Consider the following 24,679-nt stretch of genomic DNA (forward strand, 5'->3'; position numbering starts at 1 on the left):
TCTGTTGTACTCTGTGTGAGCTAATACAGGCTATACAGCCCAAGCAGATTATATGCACTGACTAATTCTGGAAAAAAAAACTCTAATTTCAATGCGGAACATCTACAACACTATAACCAGTAGTCAGTAGCAGTTGTCAAAGCTTCAAGAATTGTTACAAGTTGAATAAAAAACACAATCTGGCTTCTCATGCATGAAGTTATTTGCACTGCCACTCTTTAGGATATGGAAATCATGCTCATGTTAATGCACTAATGTCCATCAAGTATTGCAGTAGCAATTAGCATAGCCTTGAAATGGGGCTGAACTGAACTGATTTCCAAGTCTTTTTCTTCTGAATCTGCAATTAGTCGCTGTTATATAGAGAGTAAATCCCAGATGTAGATACTTTTGCAAAAGGGTTGAGGGATCTTGGGTGTGTTGCAGTCGTTTCTTTAATATGATCGATCCTGATACACTCTCTCCATACGTATATCTTTCTTCGGGATCCTGACTCTTGAGCATATATACGGCTGTTAACAAAATACATAGGGCTGTTGGTCTTTGCTGGGAAACAGGATGGAGAATTTGCTTCGAAATTAATCTACAGCCTTTAAGAAAGATAGAGAAGCTCGCAAGATTGCAGCTTGTTGCTCAGATTTCAAAAGCTGCTTTGGTGATCGCCTTCACAGCCTAGGTGCACACAGATGCATATTAGTACTCTAGGTGTTGACCATCATGTGTGATGTGTTCCACACTTTACTTGTTTTCCTTCCATTTGTTTCCTTTACTTGACCATCATGTGTGATGTGTTCCACACTTTTCTCTCTCCTCCCTAAGATATGAGTATGGACAGGGGAGAGAGACAAACTAATCTGGGGACTACTTTACTGTGGACAAATATGTTAACTACTTCACTGGAGAAAGCTAATTTTACCAGTAGAAACTTTAAAGATACCAACATCAGCACCAACAATTTAAATAAGCACATTTTGGTTTCTCACGCATGTAATGTACAGTACATGAAGTATAAGATACAAGAACAACGAGGATCGTATTAGCAAAATTCAACTTATACTTCGTATGTATTAGATCTGTACATTACATGTTGACTAAGTGTCCTCTATATTGCGCTACCAGTTTCTACTTGAAAAGGGAAGCACAATAGGGATAGGGAAACTGTTGTGCTTTGTGCAAAAGTTTGACATGCTTAAATGAACTGAATTGAAAGAATAAGATACCCAAAAACAGCCGCATGCTTCCAATTAAGATATATTTGCATTCTTTAGGGATTTGGAAATCACGGGACCTGCAGAAGTCCTCATGAAATGTCCATCAAGCACTGCAATTCCAGCAGCATCAGTCTTGAGATGAGGCTGGACTGCTTCCCATATCTTTTTCTTCTGAATCTGCAATTTGTCCAGAAAAAAAAAAGACGGTGGTCAAATGCAAGGAATACAACACCAGGTTGGTTTTTACAGAGCACTTCCGCTAATAGTTATATCTTCTATTCTTCTTTAAGTTCAAAAATAAAATATATACGGTATTACTCTCCAAGCCTAAAATATTTCGGAGCCACCTTAGAACCTACTTCAGCTTCCAATCTCCTTAGACTGACAGATTGGTGTATGATTAGCAAAGAGTTCATTCAAAGGCCATGAACCATTATCTAACATATAGAATAACCTCTGTGACATGCAGATACAGACATACAGTTATCTCCCATCCCAGAAAGACTGAAAGCAACAAAATATTCTAGGGTGGAAACAGTTCTCTTAGAGTGGGAACGTTTTAGAAACTTGTACGCATTTCCTTGTAGGAATTTTATACTCCCTCCGTCCCTGAATAGTTGTTACACTTTCAGGGGCACACAGTTTAATGCGATAAGTAGTAGTGTGGTTATCAATTATTATTTTATTGAAAAAGTAGATGTGATAGGAGTTAGTGGGGTATTCTTTTAATTGAATGAGAGAGCGTGTGGGGACAAAAAAAAATTAGTGGGAAGAGAGAGACAATATAATAATTGTGGGCTCATTCCTAATTTAGAAGTGTAACAACTAATCTGGGACGGACGAAAAAGGAAAGTGTAACAACTAATCTGGGACGGAGGGAGTAGAATATTCTAGGGTGTAAAAATATTCTGACTTAGGCTCTCTTCACCTAGTCTTGTCTGGTCTAATCTGATTCTTCCTGGTTTTGTCTGGTCTTAAGGTTTTCTATTTGTGCTTTTTGCCTTTTCTGGTGTGATGTGGTCTGATTTTCTTTCGTCCGTTTAAAAATAATAAGAATAAGGTGAAGAGAAGATAGCCCTAGAGGATGGTGGCTTATTAATAGGCACCAAGGCTCATTTATACATTCAAGTTGAGAGTTCAATACGAGAAAATTCCTTTTTTTTTTGGGTAGAAAAGAAAGAATATCTTCCTTTTTGGCAATACAGGAAAGAAGAAGCCAGACTGTCAGAGGACAAGATGTTCCCAAAACAGAACAAGATCCTATAGGAAAAACCATTCGACCGATAAGGGCAGAAAAAGGTGAGATGAATATCAAGAATTGAAATTTGGCACCATTTATCATAATTCTAAAGACCACTACTACCCTTCTGAATATTGGGCAGTTTGAAGATGACTAGAAGATGGCAGTGATGGGGCTAGTCGAAACAATTACTTCCTTAGATGACAAATTCTTGTAATTGGTTATACTCCATAACTCTTATTGGCATTACTTCCTTACTGACAAATTCTACTCCGTAATTCTACCAACTAACATAAAGTTGGAGTTGAAACGTGGAGGGAAAACCCAGGGACCAGGACACAGGAAAAGTTTCACTGTCAACAATCACAGTCTCCAATCCCAGACTAGAAGCATGCAGATACTGCCTAATTAATTGTACTTTTTTTTTATTTTTTAAAGTCACATTTCATAGTTATTCTTCCCCATTGGCTCCTGGAGCACTAATTGATGCAGATGGCAATATAAGAAAACAAACCAATTACGTAACTTTCATACCTGATTAGAAGTTGCAGCAGCAGGTTGATTTTCCTTTTCCTCTTCCGTGCCAAACCAGATTCTTTCACCAGGGACTGAATCCCCAGGCGGTACAAGGAGCTCTACATTCTCATGTGACGCATCGGAAGCAGCCATAAGCATACCATACGACTTGATGCCACGCATGTTTCTTGGTTTTAGATTGGCAAGGACAATCACCTTTTTGTCCTGCATTTATGTGTATATTAAGCATGATACTATCTCAAAGCTTTAAACCTTTGACAATTGAGAAAGTTGAAATAGCCCAATATAAAAAAGTTGGTGAAGTGAAGTAATAAATTCCTTCAACTAAATATAATATAAATTTTTTCATGGTTGGAATGACATCAATCAACAAATCGAGCAGATAACTTCATTAGAACAATAAATTCATTTCTTTCTAGCCAAATCCAACTAACAATATTCACAAAAGTATGTTCCTAATCAATTAGATAAAAATATTCGAGTAAGTGAATAACAACTATAGATTTTACTTACGTGAGAAAGGGATTATGTGTGTGAGAAAGTGAGAACTAAAGATATCACAGAATGTTATTCCCACATAGATTTTTTTTTACCGAAAACGCAAATACATTTTTTATGGTAAATGATTTGGAGCCATGGAAGGAGAAAAGCGGATGAATTTAATGGCAAGAGTAAAAAGTTCAGTGTGCTCTTATCTTTTAATTTGTCTCACAACCACCATATTTCACCTGGAGATATTCCAATACCCAAAATGCTCTCCTACCTTAAGTCCTAATCATAAAATGACCAATTATATTTGCCTTTTTATCTCCAACCTCTTGTCAAATTAAAGCTTCTCCTAATCTCAACTAACTGAACTTTTAGTTAAGGATAGTTGAGGATGGTCATTCTCTATAATGTGAGAAAAGAAGCTAGACAAACATAGATTCAATGAGAACAAAATAAATTTATAATTTGTAGATTTTGTAAAAAAAGGCAAATCGGAAATGGTTAAACTTAAATTTACAGAAGGGTTTTTTATTGGAATTGCTTTATTATATATATTCGTCCGTTTCAAAACAATCCAAAAAACCTTTTACTATATTTTAGTATACGCGACTTCTTTGTTGTTTTGTAAATACGTTTCACTAGAGATCAAAATTTCATCATTGAAGTACACCTTGAATGTCAATCTGTGACAGAACAAAGCTGAGCTCAGTAACACTAATTTATAGGACACCAATTCCAACCCCAGTCTACAACAACAACAACAACCAAGACTTAGTCCCAAAATAATTGGGGTCGGTTGAACCGTTATAAGGAACCGTCTGCGGAACGTGAAGTAAGAGAAATAAAAGAAAAATAAGAGGTTGTGGTAAAGAGAGTAGACACGGGGCACGAAAAAAGAGGGAACACGAAAACAAGATAGGCAGGTTTAGTAAAGATATGTTTTGAAAAAAATAATAAAATAAAAATAGGGATATGAGCAAAGTTTGCAAAGAAAATAGAAAAAAAGAGAAAGCGATGGAAAAGAAGTCATGTTGGGTCGTAGGCATGTATTTTCTCCCTCCACGGCGCCCTATCTAACGCCATATTTTCCTCAATCCCCAATAAACTCATATCACTCTTAATCACCCTCTTCCATGTTTGCTTTGTTCTTCCCCTACCCCTTACAATTCCACCTTAGTCGATTCTCCCTCATCTTATTCTCAATCGGTGTATCCCTCACTTTCTTCCTAATCATCTCATTCCTCGATTCTTTCTTGTATGGCCACACATCCAAAGCAACATACGCATCTCCGCTTCATTCATCTTATGAATATGACATTGTTTCATAGCCCAACATTATGTACAATATAATAGTGCATATCTAATTTTCGTAAGGTAGAATTTCCCCTTCAATATATGGGGCATGCTTGGATCACATAGGAATCTTGAAACACTCTTCCACTTCATCCAACCCGATTTAATTCTATGGGCGACATCTCCATCCAACTCCCATCCTTTTGGATTATAGATCCTATGTACCGAAAGAAATCTGAACCTTCTACCGTCCTCCCATCTCTGCTTCTATCGTCGCTAAAATTACACTCCAAGTATCATATCTTACTTCTACTCAACTTAAAGCAACGAGATTCCAAAGCATGTCTCCATAATTCGAACTTACTTTACCCACCTTATTTAGTTTTGTCGATAAACACAATAGCATCTGAGAAAAACATGCTCCATAGTAATACCCTCTTTAGTTGAAATCGTCAACTCGTCCATTACTATGGCAAAGAGAAAAGGGCCTAAGTGTGAAACCTTGATGTACTGCGATCGTGATAGGGAACTCCTTAGTCTTTCCAACACTGATCCGCACACTCGTACTAGCTCCCTCATACATGTCTTAAAGACGGGAATATATTTTTGCGAAATATCGTTCCTGTTAAAACCCACCAAAGTACTTCCCTCGGTACCTTATCATATGTCTTCTCCAAATCAATGAAAACCATATGAAGGAGGAGGGTGCGCTAGGTTTGCGGTGGCCAGCGTACAATATAGTCCTATCTTATGGGCATGAACCGATATTCCAACCCCATTCTCCCTCAATTTTTTAGCACTTAGAAGCCCTACTTGGATAGTCATGCTACATAATCAGAATTAACTATGAAGAAAACTTTGTATGAAAGGTCATGAAAATTAGCCAACTAACTCGTTTGCTTATAACAATATTTTGTTATTTCTAGTTTATCATACATTCCTTAAGCCAAAAATTTACTTTGGCTGTTATAATTCAATTCGAACCCCAAGTACCTTCAAATCTTCCATGTTCTGTATGAAAGGCTACTTCACACAAAGTAAAACTTTTACCTTAACCAAGACGTCAAGGGGCAAATACCATGGAAATGTGGTATCCCACCCAAAAAAGGATCACAAACCTTATCTTAAATCAGCAAAAGCATGGACCCAAAACAGCATTAACAACAACAACAACAAAAAAGCCTTAGTCCCAAAATGATTTGGGGTCGGCTAACATGAATCGTCAGCATTAACAAATACTTTTATTCCTCGGCCAAACTTGGGCATAATAGCCGAGCAAACACAAAGGCAAGGCTCGTCATGTTATCAATATGTTTTACAGGCTTGCTAGAGTGATTGTAGAAACTTGGGAGCACAAACAATTTCATCTTAAATGCATTGCTTTTTTTCCATTACATTCGAGAACTCTAAATTGGCTAGTTGTTAACGGCACCCGTATGTGAATGAAACACATTGTTATCGCAGATTCGCAGCCCTATCCCTTGAACAAAATAGCTTGAACAAAATGACCAATTCTAATAATCAAAGCAAGCTCCTTCGTTCGAATTGATAGAATAAACTGTCATAGCCCTACCCTACGTTTTGTTTCATGTCTAGTTCAACAATTACTAACACATAGTAATTCTACTATTACTACTAGCAACCAACAAAAACAATATCATCAAAGCAAAACACGAATTATCAACACCACAACTTAAATCCTAACCCGAAACACACGAAAAAAATCAATTTTATCAATGTCTAAAGAACGGAAAATGACGATACCTGAAGATCATCAATAGGAACAAATTTAACAAGACCGCTGCAAATAGTTCTAGGCTCATCCTCCCCAATATCAACCTCCTCCACATACAACGAATCAGCATCAGGATGTCTCCATGCCTTCAACACCTTCCCAACCCTAACATCCAACAAACTCGCTGCTTCCTTCACTGCCGCCACGTCTGGAACCTCCGTCGCAGGCGGCGCCGATTGAGGTGGCGAATCAACAACACTCGAAGAAGGTGCATCGACGGCGACGGTTGAATTGGAAGTATCTGGTGTCGTACACAGGAAGCGGAAATGGCGGGGATTGGTGGCCGGAATTGAAGGTGAAGGAGTGAAGGGGAGTTGAGAGATTGAGGAGAGAGAAAGGAAGGGAAATGTGGGAGAAGGGAGGAGAGAGAATGGGAGAAAACGAGGGGTGATGTTACGGTGGTTATGGCGGCAGAGTAGAAAAGTTCCTCTTGCTTTCAAGAGATGATTTGCATTTGCAGCTGCCATTTTTGTATTTCTTTGTTTCTGATAAATCTTACCCTTCTTCTTCTTTGTACTTCCAACTAGTAAATGGTAGTACTCCCGAGTCCCGACTCCCGATAGCACCCTTCTGCCCGTGCTCTCGAATCGTAAGACCATCTGCATCCGGTCAGATGAAAAACAATTTAGGCACCGTTTATTTCACCTTATTTCTCATGATATGATGTGATCTGATCTGATTTGAACTTATTTTTTCTGATATGATCTGATCTGATCTAATTTTTCAAAGTTAAGTTTAAACAAAAATCTACATTTATTAATATTAAACGACTTACGTGTAAAATAAATGTTACACAAATTTATAATATTGTTATTATTTATTTGACATTGCTCATGATTTAACTATTCCTTATATTAGATAGACCTATACATGATCTAGATAGATCGGTTATGATCTGTATATGATCTGTACAGATCGGTTCTAATCTGGACATGATTTGTACATATCAGTTTTGATCTGGACATGATTGTACAAATCAGTTTTGATTTGGACATGATCTGTACATATCAGTTTTGATCTGGACATGATCTGTACAGTTCAGTTCTGATTTGGACATGATTTGTACAGATCAGTTTTGATCTGGACTGATCAGTTATGATCTATACATGATCTGTACAGATTAGTTCTGACCTGGACATGATCTGGTCATGATCTATACAGACCAGTTCTGATCTGGTCGTAATCTGTAAAAATCAATTCTGATATGGTCATGATCTTTCCAGATCAATTCTGATTTGAATATAATCTGTAAAGAGTCGATATCTAGACCAGCTATAATTCGGACAAATCGATTCTGATCTGGACATGATCTGTACAAATCGGTTTTGATTTGAACATATTGGTTCTGTAAGGATCGGTTCTGATGTAGACAAGATCTTTGCAGATTTGAACTTATCTGAACATGATCTGTACAGATCAGTTATGGTCTGGATATTATCTGATCCTATCAGTTCTGGTCTGGATATATAATGGTTCTGATCTATAAAAATCAGTTCTAATATGGACATGACCTGATCATATCGTTTCTGATCTGGACTTAATGGTTTTAATTTGGACATGATGAATTTGAATGTTTTGTTAATGTTTTTTTATGCCTTAAATAATACTTCCTCCGTCTTTTAATACTCGCAACGTTTGGACTTTTGCCACTATTCATATAATCTACTTTGACTATTCTTAGTGTTTTTTATATAAGATAAAACATAGTCATGTGGGATCTTGTTAGATTCGTCTCAATGTGTATTTTCAAAATATCAACTTTTTATAATTTTTGCATAAAGAGAATTTAAGATATAAATGATCAAAGTTGTGCATTGGCCTGCGTGAAACTAAGAAACGTTGCGAGTATTAAAAGACGGAGGAAATAGATTTTAATTGCACCGAAAACAACATTATTTTTTATTAAAGCAATAATAGTAATAAAATATTAAATATAATAACAATGATATAAACATATATCAATAATAATAATAATAATAATAATAATAATAATAATAATAATAATAATAACAATAATAATAATAATAATAATAATAATAATAACTGATATGGTTTTATCGCTTTTGCTTTCTCCACTCTTGGAGAACCGGGGAGTGATGCCCTCGAGTTCATGGCTAGGGTCGCACGGGTTGCTCAGAGTAACACGGCTACTGCTAACATTCGTTCTTTCCTTTTTCATCGGTTGTGTTTTGCTTTGAATAAGGGTGTCGGAGCCCAATTAGTGGCTAGGCTCCCATCCAACTTTGTGTAATTGCTTCTTTTTTATAATAATAATAATAATAATAATAATAATAATAATAATAATAATAATAATAATAATAATAATAATAATAATAATAATAATAATAATAATCTGATCTGGTCTGATATGAACTTATTTTTTTTTCTGATTTGAACTTATTTTTTCTGATTTGATTTGATTTGATCTGATCTAGTCTTGTCTGATCTGATCTAATCTGATTAAATCTGAAATAAGTAATAAGGTCCTGAAATAAGGTAAACTAAACAGGGCCTTACTCCGTATCTGTCATCCTTTCCCCTATTTCACCTTATTTCAGCTAACTTGACTAACCTTTTATTAATCACTTCTTTTTCTTATACAAACTTATCTTTTTTCGGGTAGAATCTATACTATTATTTATGCATTTTAACTTTATTCAAATATATTTAAGTATAATAGGTTTAGTGTACGTGTATTTACACTATTTTTTCACATGGTTTATGTTATTAATTTTCTAATTTCACCACATAGTGATTGCAAAAAATTTAATTTTGTTACCATTATTGAAAATGATTTTGAATAATGACTGCATTTTTAATTTGTCCATTTTCTATATATAATAGAACACGTTTTTTCATTAATTAGTCAACAATTGGGTTAGCATATGTGGATCATAACATATACACAAATCATTTATTAGCTATTGAACATGATTTACAAATACTAATTAATAACCCAAAAAGGGATGACAACTATTACTGAAAAATTGATACGTACTACATACAATACATCACATCCAAATAAAATAAATGATCTCCGAATAGTTATTAAAAAAAGGTCAAACTCGCATACGCAACACATGTAAACAATGCATAAATTTTTTATATATTATCCAACATTGTAATCGGGGGCATCACCCGGGACACACACTAGTTTGCTCCTATAATCTTAATTTAAGGTTATTAATTTCCCTCGCCTCCTTTTTACCTATGCACAAAAAATTCACTTTCCAACATAATTATTAATTTTAACAAATTGAAAATTTTGAAATTAAATTATCATGCGCACAAAATAGAAATATAAAAAATGACCTTATAGATATACAAAGACTAAAATTATAATGAAGTTAAAATTGATACATAACTAATTACTTCTAAATTTTGCTTAAGTTGTTCCCCTCAGTTGAAAATTTCGCAAGAAGGTACTCAACATGATAATTAATACGAAGTACCACAACATTGTAGCGTGCCACATTTATTACTTTTATTGTAAAATAAAATAAAATAAAATAAAATAAACACATACTTTTACTTGCCCAACATGTCAAGAAGTTGAAATGAGTCTGTTTGGGTTAAAGCAAAATGAGCATGTCAAGTTGCATTTGACAGATATCGAAGGTCAAGTTACATCATCTTCAAAACGAGCAAATTAGTTTTTTTCACTTACAAGAAGTAATTCCGTCAAAATAAAAATAAAAGTCAAAGATTTAAAGATATACAATCAGAGGAATAAAGGAATATATATACTTCCTCCGTTTCAATATCATTGCATCTTTTGTCTTTTAAAAAAGTTTCACAAATATTGCACCATATACATTTTAGAAAATAAAATTGCTTTCACATTACAATATACCTTTGCATGTTACTCTTGTTAATTATTTAATGTTCCAATCATATGGGCAAGTTTATATTTTTGCACTTTTCACTTTTACTTTTTCCCTCAACCAAAAATCTATGCCCAACCCTTATCCTTCTTCATAGAATGAGAATCCTATGAATCCAACGAATAAAGTAAAGATGATCAATATAATCAGAGGAAATATCATAGTATTATTCATAAGGATATACTCCCTCCGTCCCAAAATTATTGTCCAATTTTCTAAATCGGGCGTCCCAAAATTATAGTCCTGTTTCTAATTTTGTCTACTAAGGTCCCCACTTTCTCATGTACTTTATTAATTAAAAATGTATTGAAAACCCCACCCATGTACTATATTCCACTTTCCTATGTACTACATTCTTTTTCACATGTACTTTATTCCACTTTTTCATGTACTATAATCTATTTTTCTTAAAATCCGTGTTTTTGGTCAAACGGGACTATAATTATGGGACGGAGGGAGTAATGAAATATTCTTATTTTCAAAATAAGTAATAGTAATACAAGATCGCGGCAATTTTGTTATCTTTAAATTGATTTCATATGATTTTTTTCGAAAAACAAGAAGCCCTTTCTTTATATTCATTGTTAATGAGGTAAATAATTTTTTGATTAATCTTTTTCATATTTTTTGCCCCATAAAGGTATGGAATAAAAAGAACTACTTTTTTCACTGTAATTTTTTTTTTTAAAAAAGTTTGGTACAATAAATTTGGAAGGGAGAAAGTTTTTTTCTTTTTTAATTTTTTTTTTCACATTGATATCTATTTCAACATTGATATCTAGTTTAAAAAACAAAAATAGTTAGAATATTAAAAGTAAATTTTCAATTATATCATTATAGAAAAGGTCGAATCTTATATATTCAAAATACACGTAATATTGTGGATTGTCCAATTATACTTCCTCCATTTCTATACAGTTGCAACACTTCCCTAAAATGGAAATGTCACAATAGTTGCAACACACCTAAAATGAAAACATTTTTTACCCAAAGTTACAATTTACACCTAAGATGAAGTAAGTAATGTGACTAAAGTGGTTGTGGCTCCACTCAAGTACCACTTTCTTAAATACCGTATACAGGGTATCTTGCAACAATAAAGAATTGGAGGAAATACTTTAGAAGTGATTTAATGGGCTCTTTAATAAAATATTACTCAGTATCTTGCATCACCACCCAAGCTAAATAACATGTTCCCCTTTACTAAGTAAAGATGGTTGTGTGCCTGCCCGTCCAACACAGACACAAAGTCAGGTCTGTTTGAAAACACACGACATGAAAAAAAACACGCTAAATTTAGTAAAAATTAGACTTGAGCATGAGGGCAAATGGGCCTAAGCCGCTTTTTTGAAAATTTTCAACCCAATTCATTACAAGTGGGTTCGGAGTAGACCAGCCCATTTAAGCCCACATCATATGGGCTCGGCCAAAGCCCGACTCAGCACACAACCATCTTTACTACTAACCACACTTCCACTCCTGAGAAATGGAAGCCCTTTTCTTTAGGCTTCTAAAGTTGTATATGTAGCAGGTGTTGGAATTACCAGCTCTGGAGATATGATAGGTTGAGATAAATTTAGGTTCTCATCAGTGAGCTCCTTTTGCCTCTCCCTATCAAATGAATATCAAATCCAAACTCATCCAATTTGTATTACAAGACGACGGAAAGGTAACTCAACCATACCCAAAAATTCAGAGGCATAATATATTCCACTAGTAAACTATAACATCAAAGTGGTTGTGGAAATATGTATCAACAAGGAACAAATCAGGAATATAACTAACAGGTGGGGATTATGAAGTCGATAAAATCTGAAAGACAAGTTATATAACCAGCATCTAGCTCCAACACGCGTTGTGTTGTCAATAGTCATCACCTCTTGATACAACTTCTTTGCAAGTAGGACGAAGTAAGATCGTATGTTCGAACTGAGACACATAACTTCCCTTCACATCGCATAGAGGAGGGTAGGGCTGCAAGAAATTGGTTTCTCATGTAAGCTTTTCAGAAGATACAACAGTACATTAAAAAAACATACTGTATTCATAACTACTGGTTAAAAATGATAAGAAGATTAGATAACACCTAATGTAGTTCTCTCCAAAATGGGAAAATCAGCAAATTTTCGAAAGAGAAGACCAAGGTATACTTGGCAATTATTGTAACTAGCCGAATCGCTGCTTGTAGAATTTGGTTTTGGATAAAAAAATCACTCAACCAAAAAACCCACACTTGAAATGAGAATGACCAGATGAAATCGAATCAAAAACCATTTTTCCTGGAGGTTTGGATACTCCCTCTGTCCCAGATTAATTGTTACGCTTACCTTTGCACAAAGTTTTAGGTGATAAAGTGGTTGTTTGGTTATCAATTGTTATTTTATTGAAAAAGTAGATGTAATAGGAGTTAGTGGGGTATTGTTTTAATTGAATGAGAGAGGGTGTGGGGACAAAAAAAAATTTAGTGGGAAAAGAGAGACAATAAAATAATTGTTAGGTCATTCCTAATTTAGAAGTGTAACAACTAATCTGAGACGGACGAAAAAGGAAAATGTAACAAATAATCTGGAACAGAGGGAGTAGCATTTAAGAGAAAGTTAAAATAAACTTCCACTTAGCAAATTTTGTATCATTGGTTTTTATACGAAATTACTCAACCCAGCCTAGGGCGGGCAATTCAATCCGAGTCCGACCGATTCGAATCCGAAAGAAAATAATCCAAGTCCGGTAAAAAGCGTACGAGTCCGAATAGGAGTCGGATCGGACTCAGACCCTGCCCAACCCCCGACCCACATAACCCGGGGGTCCGACCCGCGGACTCTACCAGCGTGAAAATCCCCCTTTTGGTTCAAGATATAAAGCCAACCCTACTAGTACTACCCCACCGCTTCACCTTCTCACTCTATTTTCCTCATTTTCAACCACTAACTCTTTCTCTCTCCTCTCTCTCCCCTCTTTCCTTTCTCTATACAAACCATTTTCTAAATTCAACTACAACTACAACCACAATCTCTTATTCTTATTCCTTCTGCATCATGAACTTGAATAAAATCCTACCATTCTACTACAAACCATTTTCTCAAAATCAACTACCACTCTACAAGCAACAAGAATTGGTATCTGGATGGGATCGCTTATCCACTCTAGATGTCGGCAACAAACCCGACCTGGAAGTCAGCGATGCACCACCATTTGGTTTGCAGTTAGCCCATTATTATTTCTTTAATTTGTAAATTAAAGTAGTGGGTTTATCAGAAACATGTAAAAAAGGATTTCCTAAATTTTGTGGCTGAATTTTAGTACCAAAGTTTGAAATGCTTAATTTTTTTTAATATTTCATTAAATTAGGGGATTACAATGGATATTTTTGAGTGAATATGTTTGATTGTTGAGATGAAAATCTAAAGTATGTGGGAATATAGCAAAATCAGAAAAACTTTTTGACTAAAGGAATCGGGTTGGATTCAGAGTCGGAGGGGTTTAGTATTTTCGGATTCGGGGTTGGATTTTAGGTCTGAATAACAAACGGGTCAGATTCGGATTTGGCATAGCCCGACCCAAGTTTGATCTATTGCCATTCCTAATCGAGCCAAGTTAATAAAGCTAAAGCTAGCGGGTTCAGCTTTAGGCTCCGTTCTATTCGACTTATTTTTTTCTGAACTTAAGAACTTATCTGAACTTAACAGAACTTATCTGAACTTCATTTCGTCTGAAATAAGTCGAACAGAACAAAGCCTTAATCAAAACCATTTTGCCATGTTAGTTAAACTTGTAATTGAGATCGCCAGAAACACCAAAGTAAACACCTAAAACTCTAAAAGCAATAAAGGTGTTCTTTTTCTCCTTGTTTGGGACATAAAAAAAGACAATACAGACTATCTAAAAAATTGAAGGCATAAACAATTTGTTACCTGAACAATGCCAGCATCACACAAATTCTTTAGTCCCATTAAATATTTAGTCTCGCCAAGACGGTCCAAATACCGCCTGCAGAAAGCTAGAGTAGAGAAATTTTTATCAATTGTCGCCAACAGTTGCTTCGCTCTAGGTAAACGCAATGGAACGTGCCCGACATCAAAGTTTTTCATGTAGTGGCTGCACTCCAGATCTTCTCGGACATACCCTTTACCTGTATGCCACAGATGAGCAAACATTATGGCACTACCATAGACGGTCAAGAATCTTGCCCCACTCCACCCCACATCCAAGTTCTCAAAAGCAAATGGGTTCGGTAGATATCAGACGCTACCTGTTGATCCAAATGTTTCGATAGCATAGAATTCTCCCTCCTCCATCTTTGTCTGCTCACCACCTTTCACAATAGGCACAGACTTTCCAGCATGGATCTGGTACTGGCCAATGCTATGTCCATTCAGATTACGGATGCTTTTAACTGCCAGTTCAGACAGAATTTTCAAAACTCGTAAAGAAAACACAAATAATTTTAAAATACAAATGCCCATACAAAATAATGAACTTTAAAATTGTAACAGAGCTTTCAAATGACACTAAATATGGCTTAACCATGGTCAATAAAATTCCACCTAAAAAGGATTAGGCTCCAAATTCGATCATGAGCTCAGACCACAGCATAGTACCAAAGTACCATCATAAAGTGTAAGCCAATCCAAGACAGCAGCGACTCTCCTGATAAAAGCTCAGTCGATCTCTGACCATAAGTGAGCGATAAGTCTGAAATCAACTACTATAAAGAGTTTTCTTATGGAGCTTACAGACAACGTATTAGGGGGGAAAACTAGACAGAAGTAGAAGCTAATTTCTTTAAGATTCAGTATTTGTCACAGCTGGACCCTCCAAATCCTTTTAAAAATCATTACCAACACTGTCGTAACCTAAACAGACTGATAACATGAGAAAGGAAAACCCGTCTACAAGGGCTACAACAGGCGGATAGCCATTAAGAACAGAAGGAAAACGAAAACACAGCAAGAGCAAGAAGAGCCATGAACAACTAAAAACTTGTAACACTATCGGGAAGTTAATAGAAGATACCACAAGAAAAGCATCACTTCAAGGTTGACAAGGATGTACATCTCAAAACTTCATCTCACCTTGAAAAACTTTGCCGTTAATTTCAACCTCATATGACTCCATCACTTCTTGGATAGCAGCCCCAATATCACAGAGACGCACATCAATTCCAGCTTCCTAGCATATAGCACAAACAACAATGGAAATCAACAACTTCATTCTTTTTCTGGGTACTAACTGGAAAGAGGCTGAACATAGGAACATGAATAAGAGAATCACTTGCACAAAGATAGACGTCTCAGAAAACAAATAAGGAGACTACAGTCACAAAAGTATTTAGAAAACAAGGACTGCCTACAAAAGTGCCAAATTAATCTACAAAGATCCCAGGCTCTAAGCAGCACAATGCTCCTCGCCCAAGGTTTTTCTGGTTTGAAGGAGGGTGGGTTTGCCGAAAATTTTAAGAAAGAGCAGAAGCTAGTGAATTAAAAAATTAACATAGAAAAGACATAGAAACACATACAGAGACTACAGATTTAATTAGCAAAGGAAAAGCCAGCTTGATACACTCTGAGAAGGGTTTACAAGAAAAAAGTCCTTCCCAACAATGCAATGGTAACCACTAGTTCAAGTTGCCATCACAATGGGACAAAAACCTCAGGCCTCAGCTAAAAACTTGAAGCTTAACTCTGGAATCCTGAACTTTCACTTTCAATAAAAAAAAAAGGCAGATAATAAGCAACTCAGCATCAGTTGTTTATTTGAAATAAAATTCAGTTTTAATTTCTCAAACGCTCACAGATACCAACTTTCCGTAAATAGCTAATGCAGATTTATTATAAGATGTAGAATAAACCTTGATCCCCGTATTGGTTGCTTCACGTGTAGCCTCTAGTAGTGGATCAAACATAGGGTTAAATGCTACTGTAAAAGCACAATCTACAATATATCCTGTATTACAGAAGAAAAGAAAGGTAAAGACATTATCATCCAGCAAATATGAAAAGTACAACCCGTGTTTCCACATTGACCACATGAAACTTCATAGAAATTGGATATTGAGGAAGTATTACCATCGATATGAGTTCCAAAATCTAATTTCATCACATCATTCTCCCCTAGCACGGTTTTATCTCCAGAATTGGGTGTCCAATGGGCAGCAACCCTGGTGAATAAAATTGTTAGGAAAGAGAGGCTCCCCTTCGTGCCCTATTTCTAGAAATAACAATACATGCTGAAATTTAAATCATGCTGCCTAAAACTATTACCAATTCAAAGAGCAACCAGTAGGAAAGGCAATGCCAGCTTGTAGTCCATTTTCAGATATCAACCTACGAACTGTATCTTCCAAAGTCTCACAAAGGTCTGTCATCAACATCCCTGGCTTCACAATGCTCCTGATATACTTTCGAACCTAACCATATAAGAAGCCATTAGAAATCTGTTGAATAATTGGCATCTTGTACCAAAAATATATAATGATCCTTAGTGCAGGCAGAAAAACCTGTCTATGAACTTCAGCAGCTTGGCGCACTGAATTATAAATGGGCTTTTGTAGACGCTCCAACTCTCTCTTCTCTTCTGAAGTCACCCTCCATAAGTTGCTAAAACATCATAATAAAGCTAAGTTATTCGATTTTATCTACAGTGTCTCACAGTAGCCACAAATTATTACAAAGCAAGTGAACAGAAGTTACAGCATAATCAAGGAACGGACTTGGATATATAGAATTCGAAACAATAATTTTAAAATAAACACACACACACACACACACACACACATATAGGATAAAGTTGGCTCCACTATAAGTTTTATAACCAATACATCAAATTATTAGTTGTTTATTCTTAAGCGGTTTAAGTCGTGTCAGTTTCGTGTTGAGAATCTCAACATTTACCCGACCCATTTAATTAAACGTATTGACCTGTTTAATTAAACGGGTCATAAACCTCGACACTAACCCACTTTTTTCGTGTCTGGTTCGTGTCGTATTATCGTGTCGTGTCAGATTTTGCCAGATTTAGCCAGCTTTAGTCAAAATACTCACAACGATTCTGAATATGCTTGTGGATTGAATAGTCCAAAAAAGGATAGGACTAGATTACATGGGTCTTACTACAATAGATTAAAATGAAAAAAGTTATACTCCCTCCGACCAAACAAAATCGCACTTTCCTTTTTCGTTCGTCCCAATTAAATTGTCATATTTCCTTTTATGGCATGGCTCCACTAATATTTTATTACCTCTCTCTTCCCACTATCAAAAGTTCTCACTCAATTAAAACATTTCTGCACTATTTACCATTACACCTACTTTTGTATTAAAATATAATAGATACGCCGACATCTATTTATCGCATAAAACTATGTGAAAGCCTTAATGCGATAATAACATTGGGACGGCGAGAGTATAAAACTTGGCGGAGTAAAATGGCCATTAATTGGCCTGCCAGTCACCTTGTCATTGCATCATGGATCCCTACCCAATACAGAGATTCAAAAATATATTTCCTCCGTTCTCTTTTAGTTGTTAGGTTTTGACTTCACTTTTGCCAATGCACATCTTTGACCACTAATATCTCTAATTGTGTACAAGTAAAAATTATAAAAAATTGATATTGTGAAAATATAATTGAAATGAATCTAACAAGATCTCACATGACTATGTTTTAGTTTATATATATTTCATCAAAGCCGGTCAAAGGAGAGTATGTCAAAGGAAGTTTGAGAAATAGCTAGTATAAAGACAATGTTAGAGTATTGTTAGAGGCAAAACTATGACAATTAGATGCATTTAGGACAGAAGTTTAGGTTCTTATGAGGCGCTAATAAGAATTTAAAAACAACTAGTTCACTTTTGCATCTCAAGAGGCAACAATGGAAACAGTAATAAACAGGTTTGGCTTGATCCAACTTGCAATCACTGATTTTATCATATTCAGAAGCCAATCCAAACAAGGGGCATAGGTTCATACCATGGGGAAAAACCTCACTCTATCACTGAAATTGCTCCTTCACCCCATGTTCACTACTCAAACCCTAAGACTTTCAAAATAAAATGAAAAATTCAAGCAAGATAGTCCAGCGTAAGACCATAGGACAAAAAAAAGAGGACAAAAAAGTACCTCTAAATGACACAAAAAAGATGACATAGAGCAGCAAACCATGGTTTGTTGCCAAAAGATACTAATGCATTGCAAAGAATCTAACGGTGGAGATTAAAATTGAAAGTCAGGGGCACAGTTCATGTATGCGATAAACCTTGGTCCTTTTCCCCCTCTTACCCCTAATCTGAAAGACTGAAACTAGCACCGTTCACTATTGTATCTAACTCGAAGATAAACAATCGGATGGATTTCACATGCCTAGGGCTACATGTGCATACATGACCAGTCCTCGCACTATAGCTTTAAAGTACCAACTAAAGAAAAGAGCATTCCATACGGCTATTCAGGAGATGAGTTGCTTCTACCACCCTTCTGTAATTATAGAGAAATAAAATGACCGGCAGACTGAGAAAAGAAAATAAAATCTTATTCTAATAGGAAAACTTGTTTTTTCAAGGGAAGAAATTTCCATAACATAAAAGTAAAAAGGCTGCCCTCACTAAAAAAATCCTCATAAAACAAAGCTCAAATATGTTACCAGTTGAGACTTGAGAAAGCCTTTCTAAAACTCACAACTGTCATGTACTAATCCCAGATTGTCCAGCTCTCTATTCAGTACTTTTCTAACAGTAAAGCTTGCCTTAGACCAATCCCAAAGTGCTTGGCACGATGACCTTAATTTTTGGTTTTACTGTTTAACAGAACATCTGTAACCAGGCTAAATTTGCGAGGAACATCACCTCCTTACATCTCTTCTTTATGAGGATTGCTTATCAACATAGCAAGGGTATGCATGCCAATTTCTTGATTCAGAGGCTTGAAATTAAGCATGTAATGCAGCTGAAAAAGCTGAGTAGGCGAGTAGTTTAGAAATTGTCAGTGCGAACTTCCAGCACATGGCAACCTGCTCCCATCTGCCACCCACATCCAAGCAGGCTAAGTCCTTAATCAACAATTCAACATCCCCATTTCCAGAGTAAAAGTTTCACCATCAAGGAATCAAACAGGTTAATCTCATCCTAAGGACTAGGCTGATATCATCCTCGAACCTAACCTCCCTTTAATCTACCAGGACTCAAACAATTACAAAAAAATATTCTCAGTAATAAATTACAAATCTTAACATAAACTGTTAGATACCATAAAAGAAACAAAATACCGTTATATCTATCCTGTCACGATCCTCAGAATTACTGATTCAACCCATGACTAACAAACATGAGAATTTTCAGATTTATTGTAGTATAAAGAGTAGAAATTCTTTGCAGCAAACAGAAGTGCAAATTTAGAAGTTCAGAAAACTTATATTATCAAACCCACATATTGCATATTAAATTATGTACAGGCACTTCCAGGTAAATTTCTTACTCATCTTTGTACTGCTGAATTTCACCCTCCGGAAACTCCCCAGATGGGTAAAATTGAAAAACAGGAATCGAAGGAGGGTCGGTTTGTTGGGGAGCTTCTTTCTTTTTCCTGAACATAATTGATAACAAGTCAGTGACAGGTGACAAGCGGATATTAATACTATGTTGATGAGTACTAGTTAACCAATAAGCACAGGTTCTCACTTGCTTTTATTTTTCTTCTTCTTTTTCTTAGCAACTTCTGGCCGATAGATTTCAAAGAACAAGAAAAGTACAGTTAGTTTCATTCGAAATGGCTTCAGAGAGTAAGTATTCAAACATAATATAGCAGACAGAAATTCACGACTGTTTCATGCCTTGAGTTCTTTAAGTGAAAATTAAAAGTGAGTATATATTGTAAGCACTAAAAAGGACAGGATATGATGAGGACATCCTCCCAAACAAAATAGGGGTACATAAGCAATATAACAAATATGCCAATTTCTAAGGGTAGACATGTAGAAGAGACCTGAAAAGGAACTGTGACACCTTGTAATACTGCAATGCAAATAAACTCAATTACCTCGACCAAAGGCCCAACTCATCCCTCAGACTAATCTCATAATGGAAGTCTATTGAACCAAACAACCCCCCACCACTATCTAAACCCAAAAGGAGAAAGTTCATAGTAGATGATATAACTGATATCCATAATTCACCACAAAAAAAGGTGGTGACAACACTTCAAGTAAACCAATACTCAAAATAATCATCATGTTCACTGTGTTCTTTACAACTCCCTCCAAAAAAAATTCGATTCAAATCAGTTAAGTCACTGGTCCCCCAGGCAAAAAGATAAATTTATAGTAAAACGGGGTAGTCATCTCTGACACAACTTATTTTTTTATCAGCAGCCTTCCACGGAACTTACTATTTCAGTTTCTTTTGCTGGATCTCGTTCCCAATTAGTACCAGTTGATTGCTAATAATTCATATTTAACTCCATCCCAGGAAAATGAGTATGTACATTTCACTAATGAAATCCGAAAAGATATATTATACATAGTCTAATGTACACAGGACTACAGGAGCCTATCGACCACTTCAAAATTTATTTTATAGGAAAAATATTTTATAAGAAAAAGAGAGAAGTACGGCAAGAGGACGAATGTCCTCATAAGGAAACATAAATAAACTAATTAAGAATTATATTAACTCCCCAATAGATTAAGTTTGTATTATCCCAGCTTCCTTGGTCCACGAGGATGCCAACAAAGTTACTTTATCCCATAGTAAATCATGTAAAACAGATACTCCTATAAAAAATGCGAGCATTTCGTTTCAACCAAATTGTCCAAAGGATTGCCAACCCACCATTTCTCCATAGTCCCTTTTCCTCCTTCGGCTTTCCAATACCCACAACTCGAATTTGCAACCACTGAATTTTATTCACGGGACACAACCACTCTTCTCCATAAGCTGTAAAAGGCCTTCTCCATGGAAAACATACAAATCATAATGAAGGAAAATATGTGAAGTATACTCACAATCAGCTCAACAAAGCAAACATATATCAGGGGAGATTGCCATCCTCAGCCTCCATTTCTAGAGCATATCATTCGAGTTAGTTCTCCCCAAAGCTAACGTGCATACGGAAGCTCTCATCATTAGAGGAGCTTTTTCCTTCCAGTAAAGGCTGGATTTTTAGGTCAAACAAATATTGAAGACATGACTTACAAGAAAACACACCTGTTGGATCCCCTATCCATACCCTGAATCCTCACTGCAAATCTGAAGGTACGTTAAGCTAGTCCAACCATCCTGTTAACCCCCTGCGGCATAACTCCGCTGGTATGGCTTGGTGAGTTACCCTTTCCCTATAGGAAAACACTCCTTCTGGGTCCCCTATCCATACCCTCCTTCTGCAATTATGAAGGTATGTTTAAGCTAGTCTAACCATCCTATTATACCCCCTACTGCCTAACCCCGCTGGTATGGCATGGTGAGTTACCCTCCACTTCTCTTGTTTCCTTCATATGTAGAAATAAAATAACAATAATAAGTTTGACCATAAGAAACCAGCCTCAAAATTCCAATAATTAAATCCCTACGTTACCATCTAAATTGGAATAACAAAAAAATCCAACAACGTGGGAGCAGAAATGCCGCATCCTCGAGTCTTGATTGCAATAAAAGGCTTTTTAGATGTCACAAACACAAGCTGACAAGTGACAAATGAAGGAGAATGAGAAACCTTAATTGTCACTTGCATAGTTACATATATCTCAATCCTCCCATACTACTCGAACACGAGATAACAAAGATAGAAGTGAGAAAACTCAACAGCGCTATGATTCTCTAACTCTGTAATAATTTGCTTTCAATTCTTCAACAACAAATTCCCTGAGTCCCCCATTTGCACCCTCATCATAAAACAATCAACATGATTTCAAAACAAGCTACTACAATATATATCTTTCCAACTTATAAAACTCGCAATACATCGAATTATTGCACCAACAAAGTCAAAAGTCACTATACTAAAAACTTCCTGAAATATGATAAACCCTAAAAAGATAAAAGTCCATAATTATTCAGCACATTTCAATGGCATGATTATCATCCCAATCAATTCACATTACCTCCTTTTTGTTCAGCCGACGGTTCTTCGCCATCATTATCATCATCTACAGCTTCACAATTTTCCCCATTAACAATTTTAGGGTTTGAAGTCACTTCATTGCAATCAACCGAGGGCTCAGGTACGACTTTTTCTCCAACTGAAATATCCATGCCGGAATTCTCTTTCTCCATTTCTTAGAAAACCTAAATTTACATTGCAAATATCCATTGAAACCAACAGCAAGCAATCTATCAACTGGAATAATCATAAATTCACAATAACATGCTCTAATTCTGGGGACGTATATGACATTTTTTTTTCATTTGTAAACAATGTTGAGCTCAATAGAAACCACAAGTGAATTTGTAGAGAGAGAAATATACCTGATGTGACAGAAACGAGCACTGGTTGTGGTGGTGGTGGTGATGGTGGCGAACCGCGCAGCAGTGGAGAAGCGGCGGAGCGCAGAAGAAAGTGGGTATGTGAGAGAGGAAGGTATCGAAGGTGGAGGGAGTAGTCGGGAAAGAGACAAGTGCCTTTTCTTTTGCAAGTTTTTTTTCTTTTCTAAAGGTTTTTGGTAACAAAAGGTCTCGTGCGCACAAGTTTATTGTACACCAAAATAACTTTTATGCAGTTTTTTTTTTGTAACTTTAATTTATTTTTTTATAATTTTTATATTATAAAAATAAAAAGTCGATAGATAAACATTTTAAAGGATTAAATGATTAGTTTATACGTAAATAGTGATTTTGAAAAAATAATTTGTATTCAAATGAAAAAAATTATCATTAAAAAATATAACTTTTACATATATAAATATAACTTTTAAGTATTTTGAGTCAACTTTTACTTTGGTGTACAATATTTATTGTACACCCATTATAAATAAGAATTTGTGTTTTGGTAGACTAGTAAAACTGACCTATTTAAACTCAATCTTAACTTCTTCTTTTTTCTTTTTTCTTTGTAAGTAAATAGATTAGAAAAAAGAAAATGAAGAGAAAAATAAAACAACTAGAACTAAAGTTTCTCAAGGATACATTGGAAGAGTAGAGGCAGCCAGTTACAGAAAAATGTGTTATATGCTGTTGTAAATGCCACAGTTATGCAATTTGGAGGGCTAGAAATGAGGCTCTTTGGAATCAGAAGGGTCGCGCAGTTCAACACACATTTAAATTCATACCAAAAAGTACACCGTATTATTGATAAAATGCAATGTATATGTACAAAACAGATTAGTACTAGTGTGCAAAGTTGGTGGCAGGAAAGAATACTTGTATAGTTTGTTTTGTTTTTCGTGGTTGTTTAGCTCTGACTAGAAGGTTTTCGAATTTGAAGCAGTTGCTCTAGGTTGTAAATTGTGTGTTTTTTGGCAAATGAATGTTTGACTTATAAAAAAAAGCTTCTCAAGGAAGCCAAAGAAACATAGCTTCTCTAGGAAGCTAATACAAAGGAGGTGTCAAAGTAACTCAAGAGTTCAACTCAGCCTGTGGCGATCTGATCGACATCAAATAGAAGATCTTCAAGCACAAACAAATAGAATTCATGGCGGATCATTCAAGTGTTGGAGCGAAGGCATGAAGGGATGAGCGCATTCAGCATCAGGCACCTTTGGTGATTGGGTCCACTTTTTCAATCAAGGGCCTACACTGATTATAGGTCCGCTTTTTTGTAGAGAGAGGTGCCTAAGCGAAGCTTTCGGATTCTGCTTAATAATTGAAATTAAGGGAGGTTCCTCTTCATTCATCGAGTCCATGAATCCTCGATTCACCCCCATTTCATAGCGCCTGGAGAACGCAAGTTTGATCGAGGATTGGAGAGGAAAGGTTCCTGAGCTTGCTAAAGGGTCAAGTTCAAAAAGGTGTCGGAGATATAAAGCGAGTACACCGGAAAAGAACGGGAACTGACATACCTAAACTAAAAGATGGCTCGATCCCACACGCATAGAGAGAATATATCCCACTCCATGCTTTTGGATTGCTTGGTTTAAAATTGTCTCAACAAGTAGAGTTTTCTTTTTTTTAAGAGCTTAACGATCAAACGGCTGTTCATCTTTCTCTTTGGAGGCTCAAGCAGAGGTAGTTGACTCGCTAAAGCTCTTCGAGCTTTTGAGCTTAAGCGAAGCTTTCCCGATAGCTCTTGTTGAGTCGACTGGAGGGCT

General features: G+C 35.9%; 2 protein-coding genes across 5 annotated transcripts; both read right to left on the bottom strand.

The window, feature by feature from the left end:
* Window positions 1-65: 65 nt before the first annotated feature.
* Window positions 66-7,148, bottom strand: LOC110805797 (uncharacterized). 3 transcript variants are annotated; one of them, XM_056839702.1, is made up of 4 exons: window positions 6,535-7,148; window positions 2,986-3,192; window positions 1,221-1,388; window positions 66-512 (listed from the first exon to the last, which is right to left on the bottom strand). In XM_056839702.1, exons 1-3 carry the CDS (start codon window positions 7,030-7,032, stop codon window positions 1,245-1,247), a joined length of 849 nt encoding a protein of 282 aa, XP_056695680.1. In that variant the 5' UTR covers window positions 7,033-7,148; the 3' UTR covers window positions 66-512; window positions 1,221-1,244. The 3 variants fall into 3 exon arrangements, with proteins under 3 accessions (XP_056695680.1, XP_056695679.1, XP_021867106.1); XM_056839701.1 differs by lacking the exon at window positions 66-512 and adding an exon at window positions 521-672; XM_022011414.2 differs by lacking the exon at window positions 66-512 and having other exon boundaries at window positions 890-1,388; window positions 6,535-7,147.
* A 4,926-nt stretch (window positions 7,149-12,074) lies between these two features.
* LOC110805798 (methionine aminopeptidase 2B) lies at window positions 12,075-23,062 on the bottom strand. Of its 2 annotated transcripts, none has more exons than XM_022011416.2 (12): window positions 22,902-23,062; window positions 22,538-22,721; window positions 20,121-20,154; window positions 19,918-20,025; window positions 16,946-17,045; window positions 16,710-16,855; window positions 16,515-16,606; window positions 16,298-16,392; window positions 15,522-15,618; window positions 14,699-14,842; window positions 14,361-14,578; window positions 12,075-12,423 (listed from the first exon to the last, which is right to left on the bottom strand). In XM_022011416.2, the coding sequence occupies exons 2-12, from the start codon at window positions 22,707-22,709 to the stop codon at window positions 12,313-12,315; spliced, it is 1,317 nt and encodes a 438-aa protein (XP_021867108.1). In that variant the 5' UTR covers window positions 22,710-22,721; window positions 22,902-23,062; the 3' UTR covers window positions 12,075-12,312. The 2 variants fall into 2 exon arrangements, with proteins under 2 accessions (XP_021867108.1, XP_021867107.1); XM_022011415.2 differs by having other exon boundaries at window positions 20,121-20,157; window positions 22,902-23,061.
* Window positions 23,063-24,679: the final 1,617 nt, after the last annotated feature.

The sequence above is a fragment of the Spinacia oleracea genome, chromosome 3 (genome assembly GCF_020520425.1).
Source record: "Spinacia oleracea cultivar Varoflay chromosome 3, BTI_SOV_V1, whole genome shotgun sequence".
NCBI classification, from domain to species: domain Eukaryota; kingdom Viridiplantae; phylum Streptophyta; class Magnoliopsida; order Caryophyllales; family Amaranthaceae; genus Spinacia; species Spinacia oleracea.